This window comes from Octodon degus, unplaced genomic scaffold (genome assembly GCF_000260255.1).
Source record: "Octodon degus isolate 3935 unplaced genomic scaffold, OctDeg1.0 scaffold00081, whole genome shotgun sequence".
NCBI lineage: Eukaryota > Metazoa > Chordata > Mammalia > Rodentia > Octodontidae > Octodon > Octodon degus.
In genome coordinates, this window is record NW_004524657.1 from 7,783,752 (window position 1) to 7,804,759 (window position 21,008).

General features: G+C 35.6%; 2 protein-coding genes across 14 annotated transcripts in view; one reads left to right on the top strand and one right to left on the bottom strand.

Moving 5' to 3' along the window:
- Tfg (TRK-fused gene) overlaps nt 1–3,880 on the top strand; it is a 36,780-nt gene extending 32,900 nt beyond the window's left edge. Inside the window, exon 8 of the mRNA XM_023721296.1 lies at nt 2,793–3,880. Coding sequence (XP_023577064.1) covers nt 2,793–3,175 — 383 coding nt within the window. The 3' untranslated portion in view covers nt 3,176–3,880. The remainder of the gene's footprint in view (nt 1–2,792) is intronic.
- Nucleotides 3,881–3,944: 64 nt separating this feature from the next.
- The window catches only part of Abi3bp (ABI family member 3 binding protein), a 275,396-nt gene continuing 258,332 nt past the window's right edge, over nt 3,945–21,008 (bottom strand). For all 13 annotated transcript variants that reach the window (XM_023721261.1, XM_023721268.1, XM_023721267.1 and 10 more), the window contains 6 exons: nt 16,699–16,807; nt 8,396–8,475; nt 7,726–7,755; nt 7,019–7,180; nt 6,090–6,212; nt 3,945–5,195 (listed from right to left, as the gene is read on the bottom strand). In XM_023721261.1, coding sequence (XP_023577029.1) covers nt 5,080–5,195; nt 6,090–6,212; nt 7,019–7,180; nt 7,726–7,755; nt 8,396–8,475; nt 16,699–16,807 — 620 coding nt within the window. In that variant the 3' untranslated portion in view covers nt 3,945–5,079. The remainder of the gene's footprint in view (nt 5,196–6,089; nt 6,213–7,018; nt 7,181–7,725; nt 7,756–8,395; nt 8,476–16,698; nt 16,808–21,008) is intronic.

Sequence of the window (21,008 nt, forward strand, 5' to 3'; positions counted from 1 at the left end):
AAGTCTAAAGTTGGGGGCCATAGTTTAGTGAGACCCTGTCTTGACTTAAAAAAGGTCTGGGGTTGTAGTTCAGTGGTAGCATACTTGCTTAGCATGTTGAAGCCCTAGGTGCAGTCCCCAGTACTGTCAAAAAGAATTTTGAATTCAGTTTTTTAAAAAATAAATTTGATTTAAATTATATTTTACAAATCAAGCAGCAATAAACAAACTTGCTTTTTTTGTGAATAAAACTTGAGTAGAACATTTCTAGCCCTGTTCATTTCTGTATTTTCAATTGCTGATTTGGCATAATAATGGCAAAGTGGAGTAGCTGAAACATGTGGTACACAAAGCCTAAAATATTCACTATCTGCTGAAGTATTGGATAAGGTAGACACTGAAAAAAGACTTAAAAGTACTTCTCTATGTCAACTGTAATCTGTCTTGTAAAAATTGCCCTTTGTTGTATAAATTTGCTAATCCCTGATGTAGACCAAAACATTCAGTCATAAATTGGAGTTTGATATATTTTAAAACGAACAACACTTTTATTTGGGTTATATTTGCTCTAGCACTATTTAACCTGTGGCTAGTACTAGTTTTTAATTGTATGAAACAGATAGAATTAACTTAGGATCTAGTCACCATCTAAACTAGGGGATTTTGGCCCAGATTGCTTCATAGACAGAGGAGCTTCTTGATGCCTGGCCCCTGTTTTCATAAATTTTGTTTGATACTTGGTTATGGGTAGGATTTAGGCTTTGATACAGTGTTTAAAAAGCATCACAGTACATCTGCAGCCAGGGCTGAGGACCAATCATTTTGTCCCATTTATTGATTTTATAAATGAGGAACATAGGATCAAAGAGGTACATGTCCTAGGACATGTAACTATTCAGTGGGACAACTAGACCAAACCCTAGTTCTCTGAATTTTGTAGTTGTCTGTATCATTCTGCATTGTGCAATCTAGATCGAGAGTTAGCAGACTTTTTCCATAAAAGTCTAGATAATAAATATTTTAGACTTTGTGGGCTATATGATCCATCTTTTATTCATTGATTTAAAATTAAATCAGAATTTCTGATTCTTGGAATTTCTGATATTCACCAAAAGTTGCTCATTTTTTTTTTGCAGGGGCAGGAATGGAAATGGAAGACTAATACAAATAATAAAAAACATTGCCACATTGTAAACAAAAGATTAGGAGGTTGCTAATGAAATGCTTCTTGAGCTCTTAGGGTCAGTCCCTCTCTGAATAATAATTAAGGACCTGGTTGTTTCCTGACTCAGGTTAAATTTTATTTGCCAGAATGAAAAGGGAGCTTTGTACTTTTCCCCGTCAGTCTCAAATGAGGTAGACATGTTCAGCATGAAGTTGAATTCTTGTGTTTTGCTAAAAATTAACAATAAAAAATAAAGTTGAAAACTTCTATGTACAAGATAGGGGAAATTGTATGGCATTCAAGATTTTATCCTGAATTTAGTTAAGTATTTAGGTGCTAGTATGAATACAATGCTTTAGATATTTGATCTTATTAACAACTAACCTTTCTACTGGTAATTTTAGGGTGTTCACTCAGTAAGATTTAGTTCTTTTGAAATTATCTTTGTATTTCTGATCCCAGTAGTTTTATAACTTGAATTTGATTGACAGTTATGGAAACAAATTGGAGCATTTTGACATTGTTGGTTTGCCAGTTTCCCTCTGACCTTTTGCAGTTTTGTTCATGGACTGTATCATAAAGGTTTATTTCATGAGTAAATTTTGAACCCAAGTTCAAGGTGAGTTCAGAATATACTCAAATTCATTCAATCCTTTTTTTTTAAATGCAGGGTTGTACATATTTTAATAATTTTCTTATGTATCTGGTATTTAATGCTGACAGGATTCCAGTCATTGGAGAGGTTTCATTGCAAGTAGCTGCAGGTGTGTTTCATGGTAGAGATAAAAAGTTTTCAGTGAAGCAGACTTTGTTTTAAGAAAATTACGTCCTCGTAAATAATGAATGTGGATGTTGATTTTGTTGGGCGATACAGTATGCTTTTTGTATGTTATGCTGTACTGCTAAGTTAAAATTTTAGTTGTACAAAGAATTAGGTACCAAATATAAAAGAAATGAAAAAATTTAAGGATTATAGAAATGGTACATCATATTTATTCTAAGTGGTGTGATAACTAAATAAAACTTAAAGCATCTTAGTGTAATAAGGTATATTTGTAGTATTGTTTCATTTAAAACTCATTCTCTGCAATGTTTTTCTTTAGAACTTTTAGTAAATAGGCCTCCCATCAAAACCATTTAGTTCTTAACTATCTAGTTTTTACTTAGAAAGTGTGTTAATTCCTTCTTCAAGCGTCTTTAAACTAGAAATTATAATGGACCATGAATAACCGCTACGAAGACAATAATATGCAATGTATTAATTATTGAAACTGTCCTATTAATCGGTTTTGAAACTGCCTCATTGCTATTTATTTCTCAATAAAATTAATAAAAACAAATAAAAAGATTATATTGGAGCAGGAATTTGCTCTTGGGCTGGCTATAAAGTCTCAAAGCAGTTATAATAAATACATATATATTGGGTTCATGTTAACATTAAAGAGTTTAAAAGTTGTCTAGAAAAATATCTCTTTAATAACTGGTCTTGAAATAATATTTTACATAGGAAGCTACCACTCATTACATATATTAGTAAGCTTATTGAACTTTTAATCAGTTTTGATCCATAACAGTAAGACTAATTCTCTGGAAACCTTTCATCAAAAGAGACATGAGGTATATATGCTATTTGTTTTGCCTTTTTCAGCTAGCTATAGTCAGCAGACTGGACCTCAGCAACCTCAACAGTTCCAGGGATATGGCCAGCAACCAACTTCCCAGGCACCAGCTCCTGCCTTTTCTGGTCAGCCTCAACAACTGTCTGCTCAACCACCACAGCAGTACCAGGCGAGCAGTTATCCTCAACAAACTTATACTGCCCAAACTTCTCAGTCTACTAATTATACTGTGCCCCCTCCCTCTCAGCCTGGAATAGCTCCAAGCCAGCCTGGGGCTTATCAACCAAGACCAGGTTTTACTTCACCTCCAGGAAGTACCATGGCCCCTCCTCCAAGTGGGCCTAACCCTTATGCACGCAATCGTCCTGCCTTTAGTCAGGGCTATACCCAGCCTGGACCTGGTTATCGATAAGGAGGTTCAGCTGTCCTGATGAATATAGCTGTTTGCCTCCCAAGACTCCAATACTATTTTATTTTAACTTGTATTGAAGTTCAGAAATTTAAACAGCAGAGCATTTTTTATGGTATCATTGTTGCTGTTAATTGAAAATATAATTTGCTGGAACACAAAAAGACCAAAATGAAAATCTTTTTCCTCTCCTGCTTAAAATGTAGCAGCTTTCTAGTTATTTTGGAACACTACTCTTACATGTGTGTAAAGTGATTGGCTTTCTAGCTTCTCTTGTCCAGAGCATATTAAAACGCTAGGTTGAGGTTTAGCCATCTTACTTGGCTTTTTACTGTTAACATGATGTACTAAAGTAGAATCCTTTGAGAAGATGACTAGATACTATATATAAAAATGTAACATTGATAGGTTAATAAAGGTGATTGAATCCATTAGTGGTCTTGTAATTTAATCACTAACATACGTATAGTTTTATTTCACAGAAATGCTTATTAATATTTGTTCTTAAAGTGAAATAGCTTACAGATTTCCATTCAGAGAAACAATGCCTTTTGGTTTTTGTAATGATTGTGAAAGAAATGCATTTAACAGTCACTGGTTTAAACCTTAAAGTAGAACTCACCTTAATTGAGAATATTAACACAGTAGATACACTATGAAAAAGATGAAAGGGTGTAGTAGATCCTAACTTTGTGATTTTGTTTCTTGTGGAGGTAAAGGTATGTTTACATATAGATAAACCATTCATAAAATAAAATAAAAAACCTCAGTCTTAAAAAAACTACATCTCTTTATTGACGAATTTATACTTAAAAAATACAAAGTTTAGCATTGATAAAATGGAAGCATGTTGAAAGATAAGCATAGGGAAAGGTCCTTCCAGGAGCATAATAATGTAGCATTTTCATCTCCCTCTCCACAAATGAAAACAGTACATTTTAATGAAAATGAGTCAGGTTTTTATTACACCTTGAGTTAGAAAGAATTACAGAAACACCCTGATTCATTCATAGAGGTCTAATGTATAAATATAACGAATAGCCAGCCATTGGTAAAGTGGTAGGAATCTCATCATGAATTCTTTTTCTCCTCAAACTTCACATTCAGTGTATCTGAAGTTTGATTAGAATCATAAAAACAATTGGTTAAAGGCCAAATTTGACAAAGTATATTCAGAAACTAGTATACTTCTTTTAAAACTGAATATATCAGATTTTTATTTCCATTTTTAGTCGAAATGAAATTGTGATTCAGAATTTCTTCAGTAAGAATTGTTCTGGTATTCTGTGGAAATTTACATTACTATGAACACCTAAACTCCTCAGAACATTTGTAGCTGTTTGCAAAAAGCAATTGAAGTTTAAATAAACATTAAGACCTGTTTTCCTCCAGATACTTATACTGAAGATAATTTGATCTAATAAGTTAAACCAAGTAGAGATTTAAGGAATTAACTCATCAGTAGGAAGCGTACACACCAATAGAAGTAAATATTTTAAAAAACTACATTATTGTTTTTGATGTTAATTTGTTATAAAAGTATCTCAAAACATCATTACAACAGTGTGATAAATAATATACAAATGATCTCTTAAAATACCATGAATAGGGAGCCAGCTTCCCTAAAAAATGTTATTCTGTTAATGTCAATATCTTGATTTCTTTAAATGACTTCGTAAAAACTGATAAATAGTCGCAGCAATCTTTTTTTCTAAACACCTAACATTGCTATTAGATGGGAGGCTTTAATGTATAGTAAACAAAATTACATGGATGAGAAAATACCATACGGGGTTTTTCTTTTTCTTTCTTTTTTTCCTTGTTTTTGGGGGGGTTTTTTGTTTTGTTTTTTGGGAGGGGGGTTTGGCCGTATGAACCAGAAGTAGTTTGGAGCAAGATTGCAGCATCTACCATTTTCCAGGAATTGTAGTCCCACACTCATACCACTGGACGTAATTGATCTGAGTGTGACCACCTATTTCTCCAAATTGGACAGGTTCCTGGCGAACTGCTCTGAAATAGCCTAAGAGAGAAAAAAATAGGTTGAGTTTTAATAACTGGTATGTTACATTTAACCCTCACTGTTCATAGATAGAAGGATGTTATTGAATGGCTGAAAGAGTTAAGAAAATTAGATGTCTTTCTTCAGGTGTAATGGCTGCCTAAAGTCATAGAACCCCCAAAATTCTTGACCTTTGGCTTAGCAAGTTAGGAAAGGATCATCAATATAGTACCTGAGAACACTTTCAACTGCCCCTTAATAAGTTCAGTGATCTTAAGTCTGTTTAGTATTTTTAAGTGCCAGTTGAGGGAAAAAAAGTGTTGATTTTTTTTAGACTAATAAATTTAATCAAATAATTGAAAACATTTAAAGAATCTCTTGGTGCTTTCTGAATAACTTAAGACAGTTAACTTACCCCATTCACTGCTTACGTAAGGATTAAATTAATGTTCAGTCTTTTTCAATTTTCATTACACAACTGGCTACTAATTTGCATTTAACACATGACAGAAGTTATTCCTAGTGAAATTTACATTTTAGTTACAATTATAGTTATTTATAAAAGACTGTCTTCCATGGGTTGTAATAAAACTTAAAAATTTTTAAGATTAGAAGATGATGCAGGTGTACTCAGTATGAGAAACAGCATAAATTCATGTATGAATGATTTTAGTTTAGGAAACACTGATCTTTTGTAGCTGTTTTTGCAAATATAGATGTACATAATATGTCTGTAACTGGCCTTGTCTTTGAGTTGAGAAACTTAAGTTTCTTCCTTTTTTTTTTTTTTTTTTTTCTTAGCCAAATATTTGGAACAACATTTTGGTGGTATTATTAACTTGATTACTTTTCTTGACTTCTTTCTGAGTTAATCTGTTCAGCCCTCTTGCTTATGAGGAGTATCAGAAGACATACCTTCTTTGGTGGGTAACTGCTCGGCAGAGAGATGCTGTCCTGTGCGGCCATCTAAAAATGAATCCACAAACTGACAGTGATCTTCTCCATGGCCCCTCTGATCGCCTATGTTATAAAATTTTCCTGAGGAAGCAGAAATTTCAATTCTGATATAAATTGTTTCGAAGAATAATCTTTCCTTTTCTGGCACATTTTTCCCTACTTTCTATTTGCTGTCAGTGTCTTGACTGAACTACAGAATTAGGCTTCCAACTGATGTCTCTGACTTTCTTCTTCCTCTTCCCTTCTGTTATTCTTCACCTCTTTTTACAAATTAGTGAGAGTTGTTAAAAAATTAAAGTTCATATTTCTCCCCAACTCTTCCAGTAATTTTCTTTAGCAATCTCATTATACTAAGAGTAAAGCTTTATTTCAAAGCTGTATGATGAAATGAAAAATATTTTTAAAATTACTGACCATCTGCTCTTCCTAATGTTGGAGCCAGCCTTATGTACTTATTAAATTTTTTTATTTTATGAATATAGGATGAAAATTACAGAATTAGAGTATTGAGGAAGGAGAGTCCTTCTAGCATCTTAAAGAAGCTTTATTTCTTCCACAGTTGTTATGTAAAATCATTTTATTATCAATAGACTTTTTACCCTTGGATGGCTATAACAAAACTGAACTTGAGGGTACTATTGCCTCTAAATAGTAAATGTGCCATGATGGCACTGTGTCAGCTTGCATGTTCATTACTTGCTAAGAGCAAGTCTGAGTTCTTGTCTTCTAGGATGATTTTATTTCAATAATATTTTGCTTAGAGGAACTTAAGTAGGGTCATAAATCACCCCTTAGTGCCTGGAACTTCACAGAGAAGGCCAAGGTAAAGAATATAGTAAACATTCTCTAAAGGAACATTTCAAAATAGGGCTAGTAGCCCTACTTACCTGTAAGGGAGTCACTTAGATAAATCTTGTATCTAAGAGAGTTGCACAGCTGCACACCTACAAATTTTTTATACCATGTCCTTTTGACATATTGTTTGCCTTTGCATTCTGAGTAAGAGTCTGAGTTAAAGGGTCTTTCAGTCCAGATGGCATCTCTTCCTGCTGCATTAGGAGAAGACATGGTTTGAGTTTACTGTCTGACTTTCAAGTACTGAGGAGCTATCTTCAGAGTTTTACAATATAGTCTGCAAAGTTCATCACCAACTTGCTGATACTCACATTTTTTTCCAGTGCTAAATGTAGAAACCAAAAATAGTGTGAAACTTTAAATAAATTCCCATTCCTGTCAATAGTTACAAATCTCAAAGCAGTATGTTTAGGTGTTAGATGTACATTGTCCTCTAGGGACAAATTTAGGTTTACTTTTTGCAGCATAGAATATTTAAATGTTTCAGTATGACATTATTGAAAGTGGAAGTTAGGCTATAATTCCTTAATTATTAAAGTTTGTCTCCCTGGTAAATGCATAAATTCAGAGAATCTGATTTGCCCCTGCAATATCATTAATTCTCAATATCCATCGACATCCTGATTGATTTGAGAAAGCTAATGATTAAAAAAAAAGTCATAACCCAAATTCTGCCATGTCTCTTTAGTTCGGTTAATTTAGAAATTCTGTAGTTGTTCCCATTGAGACAGGTACTTACCAGATACTGGCTCACTTACTCTTGGGTCCGCTAAGGAGAGACAGCAAACACAGAAATCAGCCATTACTAAAGATTTAAGTTTTGTTTGCAAAAGATTAAAGTTTTATTTGCTAAAGACTGAACTTTTCTTTGAAAAGATTCTTGATTGAATGATTTGTCAGGTATTCAAAAGTATCTTTTGTGTGAGGAGTAATGAACCTTTGTTAGTACTCTCAGCTTCAATTTCACCTTATACAAAAAATACAAATAATAATTGTAGAGTCACCAAGATGCCATGAAGTGTAATTGTCAGAAAAATATTATGTAAGTAGTAATGCTCTACATATAGATGTGTATCTTAAGGCGTTGGAGCTTGGAATGTGTACTTAGAAAATTCACAATTGCCCTTTCATGATGTACTCACTGATACTTTGATTCTGGGCATACTCGGGCACATTCATTAGTGTAACTTATGCTTTTTTCTGACATAAAAAGAAATGAAGAAAAGCCTAAGTGGTGTTGTCATGGGGCTGCCTTCATCAATTAGCTTTTTCTAATAGATAGTTTTTCAGGAATTCCTGAAACTAAATATACAGAGTTTAGCTGTGTTAAAAACAGTCTCCCTGAGCAAAACATTTCTCCCACTGGATCCCTTTACTTTCTTGTTGGAGATTAATATTCATGTGATTACCTGATTCAGTACTGAATGCCACTGTGTTGCTGACTGGGCCTTCACCAAGTGGGTTTTTGGGTTTCACCTGGAATTCATAGCTGTTTAGGGAGAAATAAAATAATGGTAGTGTATTACTGAATAGGAAAGCAACATTTGCTTCTTATACTGACATCCCTCCTGATTCTATTTGAAATATGATGACAACATAGGTTCTAGAAAAAGGCTGTAAGAAGCATAATGCTACTTAATTTTATTTCCCAAATACATTTGTTTCAGCTGATGTTTTACACAACAAAATTGTTTTCCAGAGATGGTGCTTTTTCAGAACACCAAACTAGGGAAAACTGAGCAAGCTGATAATAAGATGTAAGTATGTGGTAGACCCAAGCTATTTCCATCAGTGAGGCACCTTCACTTTTCTTCAGATATCTGTATTTCCTGGGAAAAAAAAGTAGAAGTACCTTGAACTTAGCTAGTGAATTTAGGTAATCTTAAGTAGTACTTCTCATTTGAGCTACCTGTGTCAGAATCAGGATAGGGTGACAGTGGGAAAAGTTTGTTTAAAATGCATATTTCTTGCCCTGCCCCTGCTACTTGAAATTTTTTTGGAAGGCTTTTGTATCTTTTGGGACTCAGGTTTGCTATGGACCCTAGGAAGCCACAGTGTTGAGAAATGGGGCAGTGTTACCTCCCACAGAGCCCAAGAACAAACAGACTGCCTTGGTAAACCACATTCCACTGGCCAGGTACTTCCCCCTTTATTTAAAGACAAAACATAGATCCCTTGGAGTTTTAGGTCCTTCTGATTCTGTCCTTAAAATTAGTCATAGAATTGTGCAATATTTGACAGATTTTTATTCATAGGATAATATAAGCTGAAAATTCTAAGAAACTCAAAAAACAGTAAAACATTTTGCCATTTGCCTCAAACCGAGTTCTGTCAGCAGCAAACTTGGCAACAAAATAACTAGATTAACACCATCTTGAGTCTCTTGATAATATTGTGTTAGACCCAGATTTGCACAAACTTTTTACAAAACAGTTTACATCTTTGCGTTAAATAAGGTAGAACACAAAAGAGATTTTTTTTTTTTTTTTTTTTTTTTTAATAAGCAAATGAAAACCAAGAGAATGACAATCCTCAGTTTGGTACGGATGGTATCAACTGAACAAAAGAATTTTCTGGGGTTCAAGTAGTCACTTTCTTGATCACTGACATTGCATTATAACAATGCTAGAATCTAGTAAAAAGATAGTCTTGGGCTGGCCAAATAGTTCAACATATTAATGCGGTATAGTGGCACGTGCCTGTTATCCTAGCTCTTGGGAGGCTGTAAATAGGTGGATCACTATAAGTCTGATCTAGTAGTGAGACCCTAAACACCCTGTAGACCCTTCCCTAAAAAAAAAATAGAAAAAAAAAAAAAAAAAGTCCTAGTATTACAGCCGTGGCAAATACTTTTGAAGCACTGTGTGTCAGATGCATGTACAGTATATATTGGATATCCAGTGTAAAGTAATCCAACACAAACCTCATAACTATTATCAGTTAAGAAAAATATGTATTTTATATGTTTGTAAAAAACATATACAGTATTTTCACATGGAATATTCTCCAGATTGAGTTCTTCCAAAGAGTCCCTTAGGCCTCAGAAGAAAATAAAACCATTAACAAAAAAGCAAAATTAAGACCTTACGAAACTGGTGAACTGAAAATGGAAGGAACAAAGTCATTTGGAGATGGATTCAAGTAGGAATACATTTCACTTTTCATTCCAAACCATTGCCAAGAGTCTTGTGCCTTGGCCAAAGCTGACTGCTGGAATCATGTCCATGTCTTTTTATTTCACAGTTATTTATATTTAAGCTGTGTTTGTATCATGGCCACAAATATTTATAAGCTACTTTTTTAAAAGCATTTTATACTTGACAAATTTTGAAATAATTTAAAATTGAATTTAACAATCTGATAACATCTTTATCTGATTAAAACCTAAACAAAAAATGTTTTTGTGGCATAATCTTTCCCAAAAAAGTACATTTTCTCAGAAGATAAATGATACCTAAGTCTCTAATGCTTAAAGAGGAAGTATTGATTATACACAGACTATAAACACAGGTTGGTATTTAAAGTTTTTAGCAAAGTTCTTTGAAATAGAAAATAAAAGTTAAATTACAAGTCACAAATTTGAAAACATTCTACAAATACAGATATAAAATGAAAGCATATAAGGAAATTGGGAAAATTATTTCAGAGAATACAGTGTTTAACTGTACTCTAGAAGAGAAATAGGAAAGTAAGGTAGAAAATTGTTCCAAAAGCTGTACAGTATTAAGAAATTTTCCAGTACTAAAAAAAAAAAAAAAAATGTGTTTCCTAATTTAAAAGGCCTATTTTGTACCTGGGGATGGGAGGCACACAAGGGGAGTTGGAAAATTTCACAATAGAAAGGGATAAAATCAAGGTTCTAAAGACAGAACAGAACAGTGGGGCCCATTCAAAGGATCCAGAATCAGAATGATGTGTTTTACTTTAGCAGCAACTTAGGGAGAAAATTTTAAAAAGAAATAATGCCTTCAGAAGTCTTCATCATTGACATTGCATTATAACAATGCTAGGATCTAGTATAAAAAGATGCATCCTAGTATTACAGCAGTGGCAACTATTGAAGCACTCACCGAGGGTCAGATGCATGTACAATGTGTACTATATATCTAGTGTAAAGTAATCCAATTCATCATGCTTTTATCCTAAAATCTATTTTCAGCCTAACAGTAGTATCAAATTAAAGCATGGGCTTATAAACATGTGGAGAAGAAAAGGGGTTTGTGGTTTTGGAGGTGTAAGTTCTAGGGGCCACAGTTGATGCTGACATTCTTACTAATAGAATCCTGAGGTAGAAGAGAATATCATATGGCAAGAGAGAGCATGTACCTGTTGGTGTTCTCTTCCTGTAACACCTTTGCAGTTAATTTTTCATACCTTTTAGTACCTCATCACTAGGGATTAAACTCTAGAATGTGTTCAGGGATACAAGAGCAGTCTTCATAGAAAACAAAATAAAACATTTATTTCTGGGAAGAAATGAACATTTAAAAGCTACTTACTTACAAGATCCACTATATAAAAATGAATGTCTAAATGGAGTGCAATCCGGATGAAAACTTGGCCACATTTAAGATGGGTAAAACCTAAAACCCCTCTCAGACTGCCATGCATAGTTCTTCCTAGATGGGTGTGAGTCTCAGTCTTCTTACTGCCAGGGGTATAGCTCAGTGGCTTAAGTGCCTAGCTGGCATGCGCAAAGTCCTGAGTCCAACCTCTGGTACCACAAAAAAAAAAAAAAAAAAAAAAAAGATTTCTTTCTCAAGTTACTGTACATGATTGGAATTAGGTGGTGTGATCCAATAATCAATAGTCAAGTACATGGTATCTGTAGGCAGAAAGATGGACTTGTAGCTCACTAATATGTGATTTAAGGTATATTAATAGGGGTAACCCTCAGGTCTAGTTGAGAAGGGCACTTCTTCCTCATAACTTTTTCCCTTGGTGCTTTCCCAAGATGTAGAGTGCTGGGTTTTATTTCGTACCGTTTGTTGAACTTTTTTTTGTTACATAGTCATAATGGTTTAGAAAATTGGCTTAACATAAGACTTATCAACCTCAAGCAACCTGCCACCCCATAGCTTTTTGCCAATTTTTGGCTTATTTGATTTGGTGGTTTTACCTTTACTATAGTTTTTTTTTTTTTTTTTTTTTTTTTTTTTTTTTTGGAACTGGGGATTGAACTCAGGCCCTTGCGCTTGCCAGGCAAGCGCTTATTTTACTGAGCTATCTCCCTGGCCCCTGTAGTCTTGAAATACTTCAGCCCCATTCAGATGAGGTTTCCATTAAATGAATAAAAATAGAAGTAGAATAGGAAAAAAAAGTAAAGGGCTACTCAAGAGGTCTAGGGAAAAGCAGTCAGTTTGTGAAAGTGTATCTCCAAGGACACTTCAAGACTATAGCAAGTGTTTCTGGATACCTGGGACATGCAGAGTCATTGTGTAGATTTCAGAATACAGTTAAGGAGCAACCAGGGCCGAGCTGAGCAAGAACGCCAAGCTAGAATGTAGTACATAGCTAGGGGAATGGCAGACTCCCATATCCCAGTTTCTGAAACAAGCACTATTACAAGACCCTCATCTCATACGTACAGTCAGGGGCAGAAAGAAGTGGAAGGACTTAGCAGTTGTAAGAAGTCATAAACTAGATGCCTGTTATGCCCTAAAGGATGTTTGTTGTGTTCCCCATTTCTGTGAGGAAAAAATAAGAGTGAGCTGCACTTCTGTAGTGCTGCCATGATGTTCTCCCACTCTTTCCGTAGAGACTAAGGAGGTCAAAGAAAATGTAATAAAGAGTATACAGTGATATGAAAGGAAGGACTGACCCTTTTATAGACCAGCAGAGCTCTGTGTTCTTGGTGAACTGCTCTTTTGCCTAATGAAAAACCGCTAAACCAAGCTATCAACTCAGTTTCTTCTTTAAAAAGGAATTGCTCTTCTGCTCTCCACACCTACAATAAAACTAAATAAATGCCTGATACTTTGGCAGTTTGTTTTACTTCTTTCTGCAAAGCGCATGAGATGAGAAGAGACATTGAAAAGTTAATACAGAATTTCCAGAGGCCAGAATTTCACTAAAACACTATAAAAAGGGTATAATAGTTATTCCACATGCCTATTTTCTTCATCCAGGTTTATAGTTTACAAAATGTTGCTGCCTCCATTCCAGCTAATCTTCACAGTGCCATCATTTTATTAAATCAAACAACATAAACAGAGTCCCAAACAATCCTTGCCACCACTGTGGTAGGTTTTAATCTTACAGGAAGAATCGTTCTCCAAAATCCTCCCATGCCAACAGAGGTCAGTAAAAATACTTGGGCAAATTAAGTGAATTTGATTTGTCTTAATTACCAGACAGAGTACATTTTCCATAGGAAGTCATTGGAGCACATGATGGCTGGAACACACAATGAATTCTTCAGTTTTTCAGCAAAGTAGGAGAGAAGTGGGAGTGCAGGTTGATAAAGCCATTTTAGGACTGGGGGTGTGACTCGGGTAAAGCTCGTGCTTTGTATGCAGAAGGCCTGGTTTCGATCCTTAGTACCACATACTCTAAATAAATAAGTGCCCTTTTTGGTGTCAGTGACTGTTGTATCTGTCTGTACTGTCAACTAGCTCATCGGGAAGAGTGCAGACCATCAATGCATTATCAAAACATGTTCAAATAATTCATTTGAGCACAGATTGCAGACAGTAGAAAGAAACAATTTACTGGGAAAATTTTGTTATGGTGCTCACCTAAGTTCTAGCTCCAACACTGACTTGGTGCCCAGCTTAAACTATCACAGATTATGAGCTAGAAGAGATTTACACTGCACACTGCCTGTCACTATGTACACTGATGTATGATTTATGTTATACTTTATCAGTTCTTCTATTCACAGAAATAAAAGTCATCAGCAATTTTGCAGACTAAGCAAGTTGCTCCATTTTGGAAAAGCCCTTCATAAGATTTTTCTTTTAGGTCAACAAGAGCCTAAGGACAGAAGATTGATGATCTTAGGTGATTATAAGACAGGAGTGAAAAAGAAATGAAAGTAATTACTGCAAGGAGGATAGGTAGGCACTGACTGATTTGGATAACAACACTTCCACATTTCTTTAAAGGTGAGAAGTGAGAGATGGATGCTGTAAAATGGAGTTTGCCTGGGTTAACTTTTTTTTTTGCTTTACTTGACTGAGAGTTAGTGTTCCACTTCACTGTGCATACTCATAAGCACAGCTCATTGAGCTGCAGAAGCCACTGGCCTGGCTGTGGGCATTATGCTGCCTTTATTGGTGTCCCCGGGTACTCCTGAGTATCGGAAGGTTCTACTCTGTGCACACAGGAATACCCAGTGCCTGGTGTGGAGCCAGACTCACATTTTGGCACAGTAGCTGCTGAATAACCCCTTCTGTGAGCTGTTCTGGGCTTCTGTAGAATATAAATTAAAAACCTGGCTATGTCTAAAAACACGTAGAAGATCATCGGCTTTCTCTGTGAGAAGGAAAAGGAGCACAGTCTACTGTCATTTTGGTTTTGGAATAACGTGTGACCATTTAGGATTTCTGACCAAAACCAGTCTGTAGGTCTGTTCCTTGAGACTTGTAGTTTAAACATTCAAGCTCTGAACTCTACACCACCTGTGTCAGTGTGTTAACATTAGCCAGTAAATATCCTTTTAGATGTCATTTTTCTCATCAGTCCAATTAGTGGAAAAAAAAACTTAACAAGACATGATTTACATCTATCTCCTGGTAGTGGAACATCACTATAGCAGTTCATTCAGAAGCTTCTTATCATCCAGTTCTTCAAGTAGGAAAGTCCAGAAGCTCAGCAGCTATAATTCAAAATTTGCAGTAGGCTTGCCTGGCAAGTGCAAGGGCCTGAGTTCAATCCCTGGTTCCGCCCAAGAAAAAGAAAAAGAAAAAGAAAAAAAATTTGCAGCTGCACACTAACACATGCTATTGTTGCTGACACTCCTTTGGCTTACCACATTCACCCAGCTAGCTGTCAGGTCTCAGGCCAGATGTCACCTTTTCCAGGAAAGTTGTCCTAACTTGTGGCATTCCTGCTGGGCTTCCCGTGACTTCTGGCATAGTTCACCAGTCTTCTACCACTTCAGGCAGGATACTTGGTTACTAGCTGCTTCTCTGCTAGCCTTGATCTTCATGTGTACTCAAGTTTATAACCACAATACAAGCACACAGCTGAGCTCACCCTTGACACTTCATACACGTCAGCTGCTAGAAATGCAAACTTTCTACAAACAAGTTGACCTTAAAATTTCACCAGAAAGACTGTGTTCTGCATTTTTATCATGAGCTAATGGCTGCACTGTGAAGAGTTGAGGACAGTCTGATTCAGAAAAGGAACACAGTGCACATTTAGAAACTGGACACCTTTCATTACAAAATTGTATTACATGAGCCATTTTTTATTAGGTGGAATAAAAAAGCAAGAAACTAAAAAGAAAAACCAAACCATCCAGATTTTGTGAGCACACAAGTACCTACTAAAAGGACAAAATTTAATTTTTTCCTAAAAATGTATCACAGTAAAATTGGACTCTCAGTTTTGGTAAGGAAGCAGAATCGGGACCATCAAGTTGTTTTTTTTTTTTTTTTTTTTAATAACTAAAATATGTGCTTATTTTGGCCAAGTTAAATCCTTTTAAGAAAACTAACAGTTAATGAATCTTTCCATGAACAGTTAAACTAAAAATCTCTCAGAAACCACATTTGTAGTAGAAATTATTTTTGCAACATAGGACTAAAGTTTGCACAGTAAACCACCTATAATGAATTAGACTCAGTCAACTGATATGACAGAGTTTGGAGAAGTAACACTTAATAAAAAAAAAAAAACCTTATTTTTCTCTTAATAATAAGTGGATAAAATATTGTATTTTTATACAAAAAGGAATCAAGAACAATGCAGTGTTACGAATAACCTGGTATCAACGTATAATAAGGGATATCTAGAAAAGGTGTATATTATAGAACAGTCTTAAAAATATCCAACTCAGCTAGATGTGGTGTCACATGCCTATGATCAGAGCACTTGGAGAAGCTGAGCTAGTGAGACTGAGTTTGAGCTCAGTCTGAGAAACTTAGTAGCTGAACAAGACATTGACTCAAACTAAAAAAGGGTTGGGGTTGTAACTCAGTATAAAGACCGTGATTGTATCCCAAGTACTCCCCACAAAAGTGTGCTCCATTGTCAAAACTGTAGTCTCAATCTTTTAGTAATAAAATATCCCCAAAGCAAATAATTTCTGTATCTGAAAGTAGGGTGTCATTATTTAAAGTATTACTACTAAAAGCTACCTACATTTTGTCACATGGCTTCCATTTTTTTTTTTTTTTTTTTTGTACTTTTCTAGCATAAAAGCCAAATTCTTTGGTGCTTTAAATGTAGTTTACATCATTCACATTCCAGTTTTTTCTTGCCTGCAGAGTCTAAATTGTGATATTTAACACCAGCATTTGATATTAATGTCATTTTTAATGTTACTAACTTTAAAGATCATTTTCTTTTGGTCCTTTTATCCCCACGAGTAATTTGAATATTGTCAAAACATGTCTCCAGGGGTATGTAGTACCACATACAGAAAGCCGTAGTGAATGAAACACACCCCTCTAAGACAGAGAAGATGGAATAATTCAATTTCTTTGTTATGGTTATGACTTTTGCCTTCTCAGAATACACCTGGAAGAGCAGTGAGCCTTACCTTGTGTCTGGTTTCAGATTTTCTACTGTGGAGAAAGTTTGATTTGTAATCTGAATGGATTTATTCTTCCCACTGAATGAACCATTTTCTCTGGATATAACTTCATATTCTGAAAAACGAAAACAAAAAGAGTAGCTGTCTTCATGTCCTAGTTGATTGAATGGCTGTTGAAGCTAGTAGTATAATATAGACATTTATAAAAGGAAGCAATTGTAATTGTAGTACTAGAAACATATTGATCTTATATGTGATCAATTTCCAGATAGAAATGGTTACACCAGTTAATAAAGATTCCAAAAACCCTTTGGGAGTTGCTTACTGGCCATTTCTGCTTTCTCTTTATCAGACCAAAAGTAAGTCTAGCAAAGAACTAATGGCCCTCCTGTGGTCGATTTAGACATAGCACCTGTCACAATATTAGGCAGCAAAGTCTGTCACAATATTAGGCAGCAAAGTCTGCCACCATCAGGAAGTGCAGTTTGGGAAAACATTGTCTGAGAGGTGATGCTTGTGTAGAAGCTGAGTTTCCTAATCTGTGGGGCTTTCTATGCAGGCTGAGGGAAGGGGCCCTGGCTATGTGGCACGGTGCAAAAATTTGACCTTTAAAACTACATCTAGCAATAACAGTCAACCAAATAATAAGCTATTTTTCTTTAGTTCATTATTTGCAGTTATAGAATTGGAAGGATTTCTTACCTATTGCTTATATAAGTTATATCACTTTGATAATTTTCTTTGTAGTAAAGAAAATCACCTATTTAAAATCTACATAGAGGTGTGCATAAATTTCACTTAAAGATATATTTTTATGAAGTTCTAGGACTCATCCAAAAAGGCTACGAGACTAAATAAAATTTACAGATTTGTCCATTGATTTTCCCTGCTCTCCACTGAGACATAAACTTAATGCATGTGACAAGATAATAGAACTAAAAAACAAAGTAGGGCTAGGGTGACAGCTCAGTGGAATAAGTGCTTGCCTGTAAGCACAAGGTCCTGAGTTCAGTTCCTGGTAACACACACATACACACACACACGCACACAAAAGTAAAAATAAAATAAAATAATCACACTACTCAAAATTACTTCCATTGGTGCAAAGAAATGAAAGTTCACCTCACATAAAGAAAGATGACAAAAAAACTGGCAAGTTCTATCATGGACTTCTGCTATATACTGAGATGAATATTGGCCTAAAAATGAAAATTAAAAATAAAAAACTAGAATAACTCAGGTAAACCTAAACTTCCAATTTTAATTTGGAAAGATTTTTAATAGTTTATTTAAAAAATCCAAAAAGGAAGAAGATAATTTGGGGGAACAATTTAATATGACTATCTTTCAAAAATCCAAACTGGGAGGCAGGAACCCTGAGCTAGACACCATCACTGCATCTGCCAAAGTCCTACTGACCGATGGCTAGTGGAGTGACTTATGCACCTTCCTGTTTGCTCCCAACGGTTTTCCTCTCCCCTTGGTTTTTTTATTCTAGATGAGCAGGGAAAGGGAGGGAGGGGAAATCAGGAGTTCAGAATTGTTCATTTTCTTCAACTGTTAAGGAATAGTTGCTAGGAGAAAAAATGTAAGCAAATTTAGTTTTTTTAAGAATTTAAAATGTAGGATATAGCTCAGCAATTGAAATTTTCCAATTGGAACAATGCAAGTGCTGTTCAGTCACAAAAAAAAAAATTATATAAAATTCTACTTAATTCTATAAAAAAGGAGCTTCTTTTTTTTTTTTTTTTTCGGAACCGGGGATTGAACTCAGGCCCTTGCACTTGTTGGGCAAGCACTTATTCTATTGAGCTGTCTCCCCAGCCCCAAAATAAACTTTTGCTGAGGGTACTCCTCATCAACTGTTTGCTATCCCTTCTTAGTATTAGCCTAGAGATTTGATATTTGAAACTTGTAGTGAACATATTCTCTAATTTTCATTTGACTCATATTCAAAGTTAATATTTTTTGCTCTGGAAGAGTTTTCAAAATGTATCTAGGAGTTTCCTTTGCAATTAAGAGCATTTAGTATTTCTCTCAAAATTCTAACTTTTAAAACTATGCTTGTTTTGTGCTTTGCACATTTATCTTTTTATTTATTTTTATTGTTGTTTTGAGACAGGGTTTCACTGTAGTTCAGATTGGCCTTTACCTCACTATATAGTCCAGGCTGGCCCAAACTCATGGCAGTCCTCCTGCCTCAGTCTCCTGATGCTGGGATTATCGGCATGGTCCATTTTAGTTTTTTAAAGTTATATCTTTCCATAAATCTACGAATATAAAGATTGCTTCTATTATGGCACTACTGATGAACATTAATATAATAGTTATTTGTATATTCAAATTCCCTGTCTTTCTCTTGGAATACACTGATAACAATGGGAATCATTACTATTAAAACAAATAAGGAAACAAGTTCACAGAGGCAATTTATGAATCCAAGTTGCACATCTAAAATGTAATGAGCATTTTATTTAAATCCACATCAGCATGCTCTGTGGCTATGACACTCAACAGAATGACTAATTTAAGTTCTTCAAGAATCCAAGCTATGATCAATATTTTGCTGTACCTAGTTCTTCCTGCATGTAGAAGGGACACGGAGAAGCAACTGAACTGGAATGTATTCACTTGAGGGGAGAGTGTGCTTGTCAACTAGAACAACGTTCCTAGCAAAGGATGATTCCAGAGGTGAGGGCTACAGCTCATTATTTTTTTGTTGTTGTTTTTCTCAATTTCTTATTGCAATACCAGTTCCAGTGACATAAAAATTCCTATACTATCTAAGCTGCTGGTTTTAAACAACCATCTTCAAAATCAAGTGTTATATTAATGTTTAATATAACATTAAAACAAAAATGGAAAAACTAGAGCAGATGATTAGGGCAAATGGTCTAATGCTGAAATACAAATTAGGGGAATAACAGTTATAGAGGAACTTTTTTCCATTTAGGAAATATTAGGGCTAAAGAGATGTGATCCTGGTCCATAAAATTTGTTATGTCTTAACATTCTATGAAAGATCCCAAGTAGCCCATTACCATGAGTAACAATATTATAAAAGCAGATAAATGGATGAAGTATGGGTATATGTATAAAATATATTTATGATTCGAGATTTCACATTTATATAAATTTTAAAAATTATTACAGATGAATGCAGAAAAGAAAATCTGATAAAAATCTGATAAAAGTTAAATTAGCTATTATCCATGTAGTAGATTACATGTATTAGATTAACTAATCCCAGCTTGATATCCAGCATCTGTAGGGCAAAAGAAATTTTATAGATTTTTTTGACTTTGATAAAACTAAGCCCCAGACTAGCATAGGAACTTATTACCAAAGTATAACTATCAAGAGTTTTGGATGTATTGCTACATTACTGATAATCAGTACTGAGACTGATTGACTTTAAGGTTTGGGGTTTCTGTAGCTGGCATAGTCCCAAATACAGAAGCAGGTTTATGCAGAACTCTGGAAACAGAAATGGCAAATTGGTTCTTTTTCAAAACAGAGGTTAATTTTGTATAAAAATGAGAGTTCACAAAATATGGTGTAAAAAAGCTAATTAAGGTCAGGGATGGAGCTCAATGGCACAGCACCTGCCTGACAAGCACAAGGTCCTGAGTGTAATTCTCAGTAAAAACAAACAAACAGAGACGACCTGGGGCCGCGGAATCCTGAACAGACCCAGAACGCAGGCCCGGCGAGTGAGTGAGACGACCGAGGACCTGCGGGATCCTGAACAGACCCAGAGCGCAGGCCAGCGAGTGAGTGAGACGACCTGGCCTCGGGATCCTGAGCAGACCCAGAGTGCAGGCCGGGCCAGTGAGTGAGACAACTGGGGGCCTCCGGATCCTGAATAGACCCAGAGCGCGCAAGCCCGGCAAGTGAGAGGACTCGGGCCGCGGGATCTTGAACAGACCCAGAGCGCAGGCCCGGTGAGTGAGAGAGACGACCTGGGCTGCAGGATCCTGAACAAACCCAGAATGCAGGCCCGGCGAGTGAGACACCTGGGACCCTCCGGATCCTGAATAGACCCAGAGCGCAGGCCCAGCACGGAACCCTTCAGCAGAACTCCCTGCAAAGAGGCTAGAGGCAAGACCCACTTAGCTGATTCAGGAGCAGAACATCTTGCCAGAGAGACACAAAGGGTTCAACTCTAATGCCTGCAGCAGAAAGAAGTGGAGCACAGCAGCCAGATCCAAGCAACACCCACCTGGAGGAATCTGAACTTCATAGATCCAGACCTGGTGCTAAGGTAATAACTCTATCTAAGCTCTACACCAAAGGTCAGAAGACAGTGGTATACA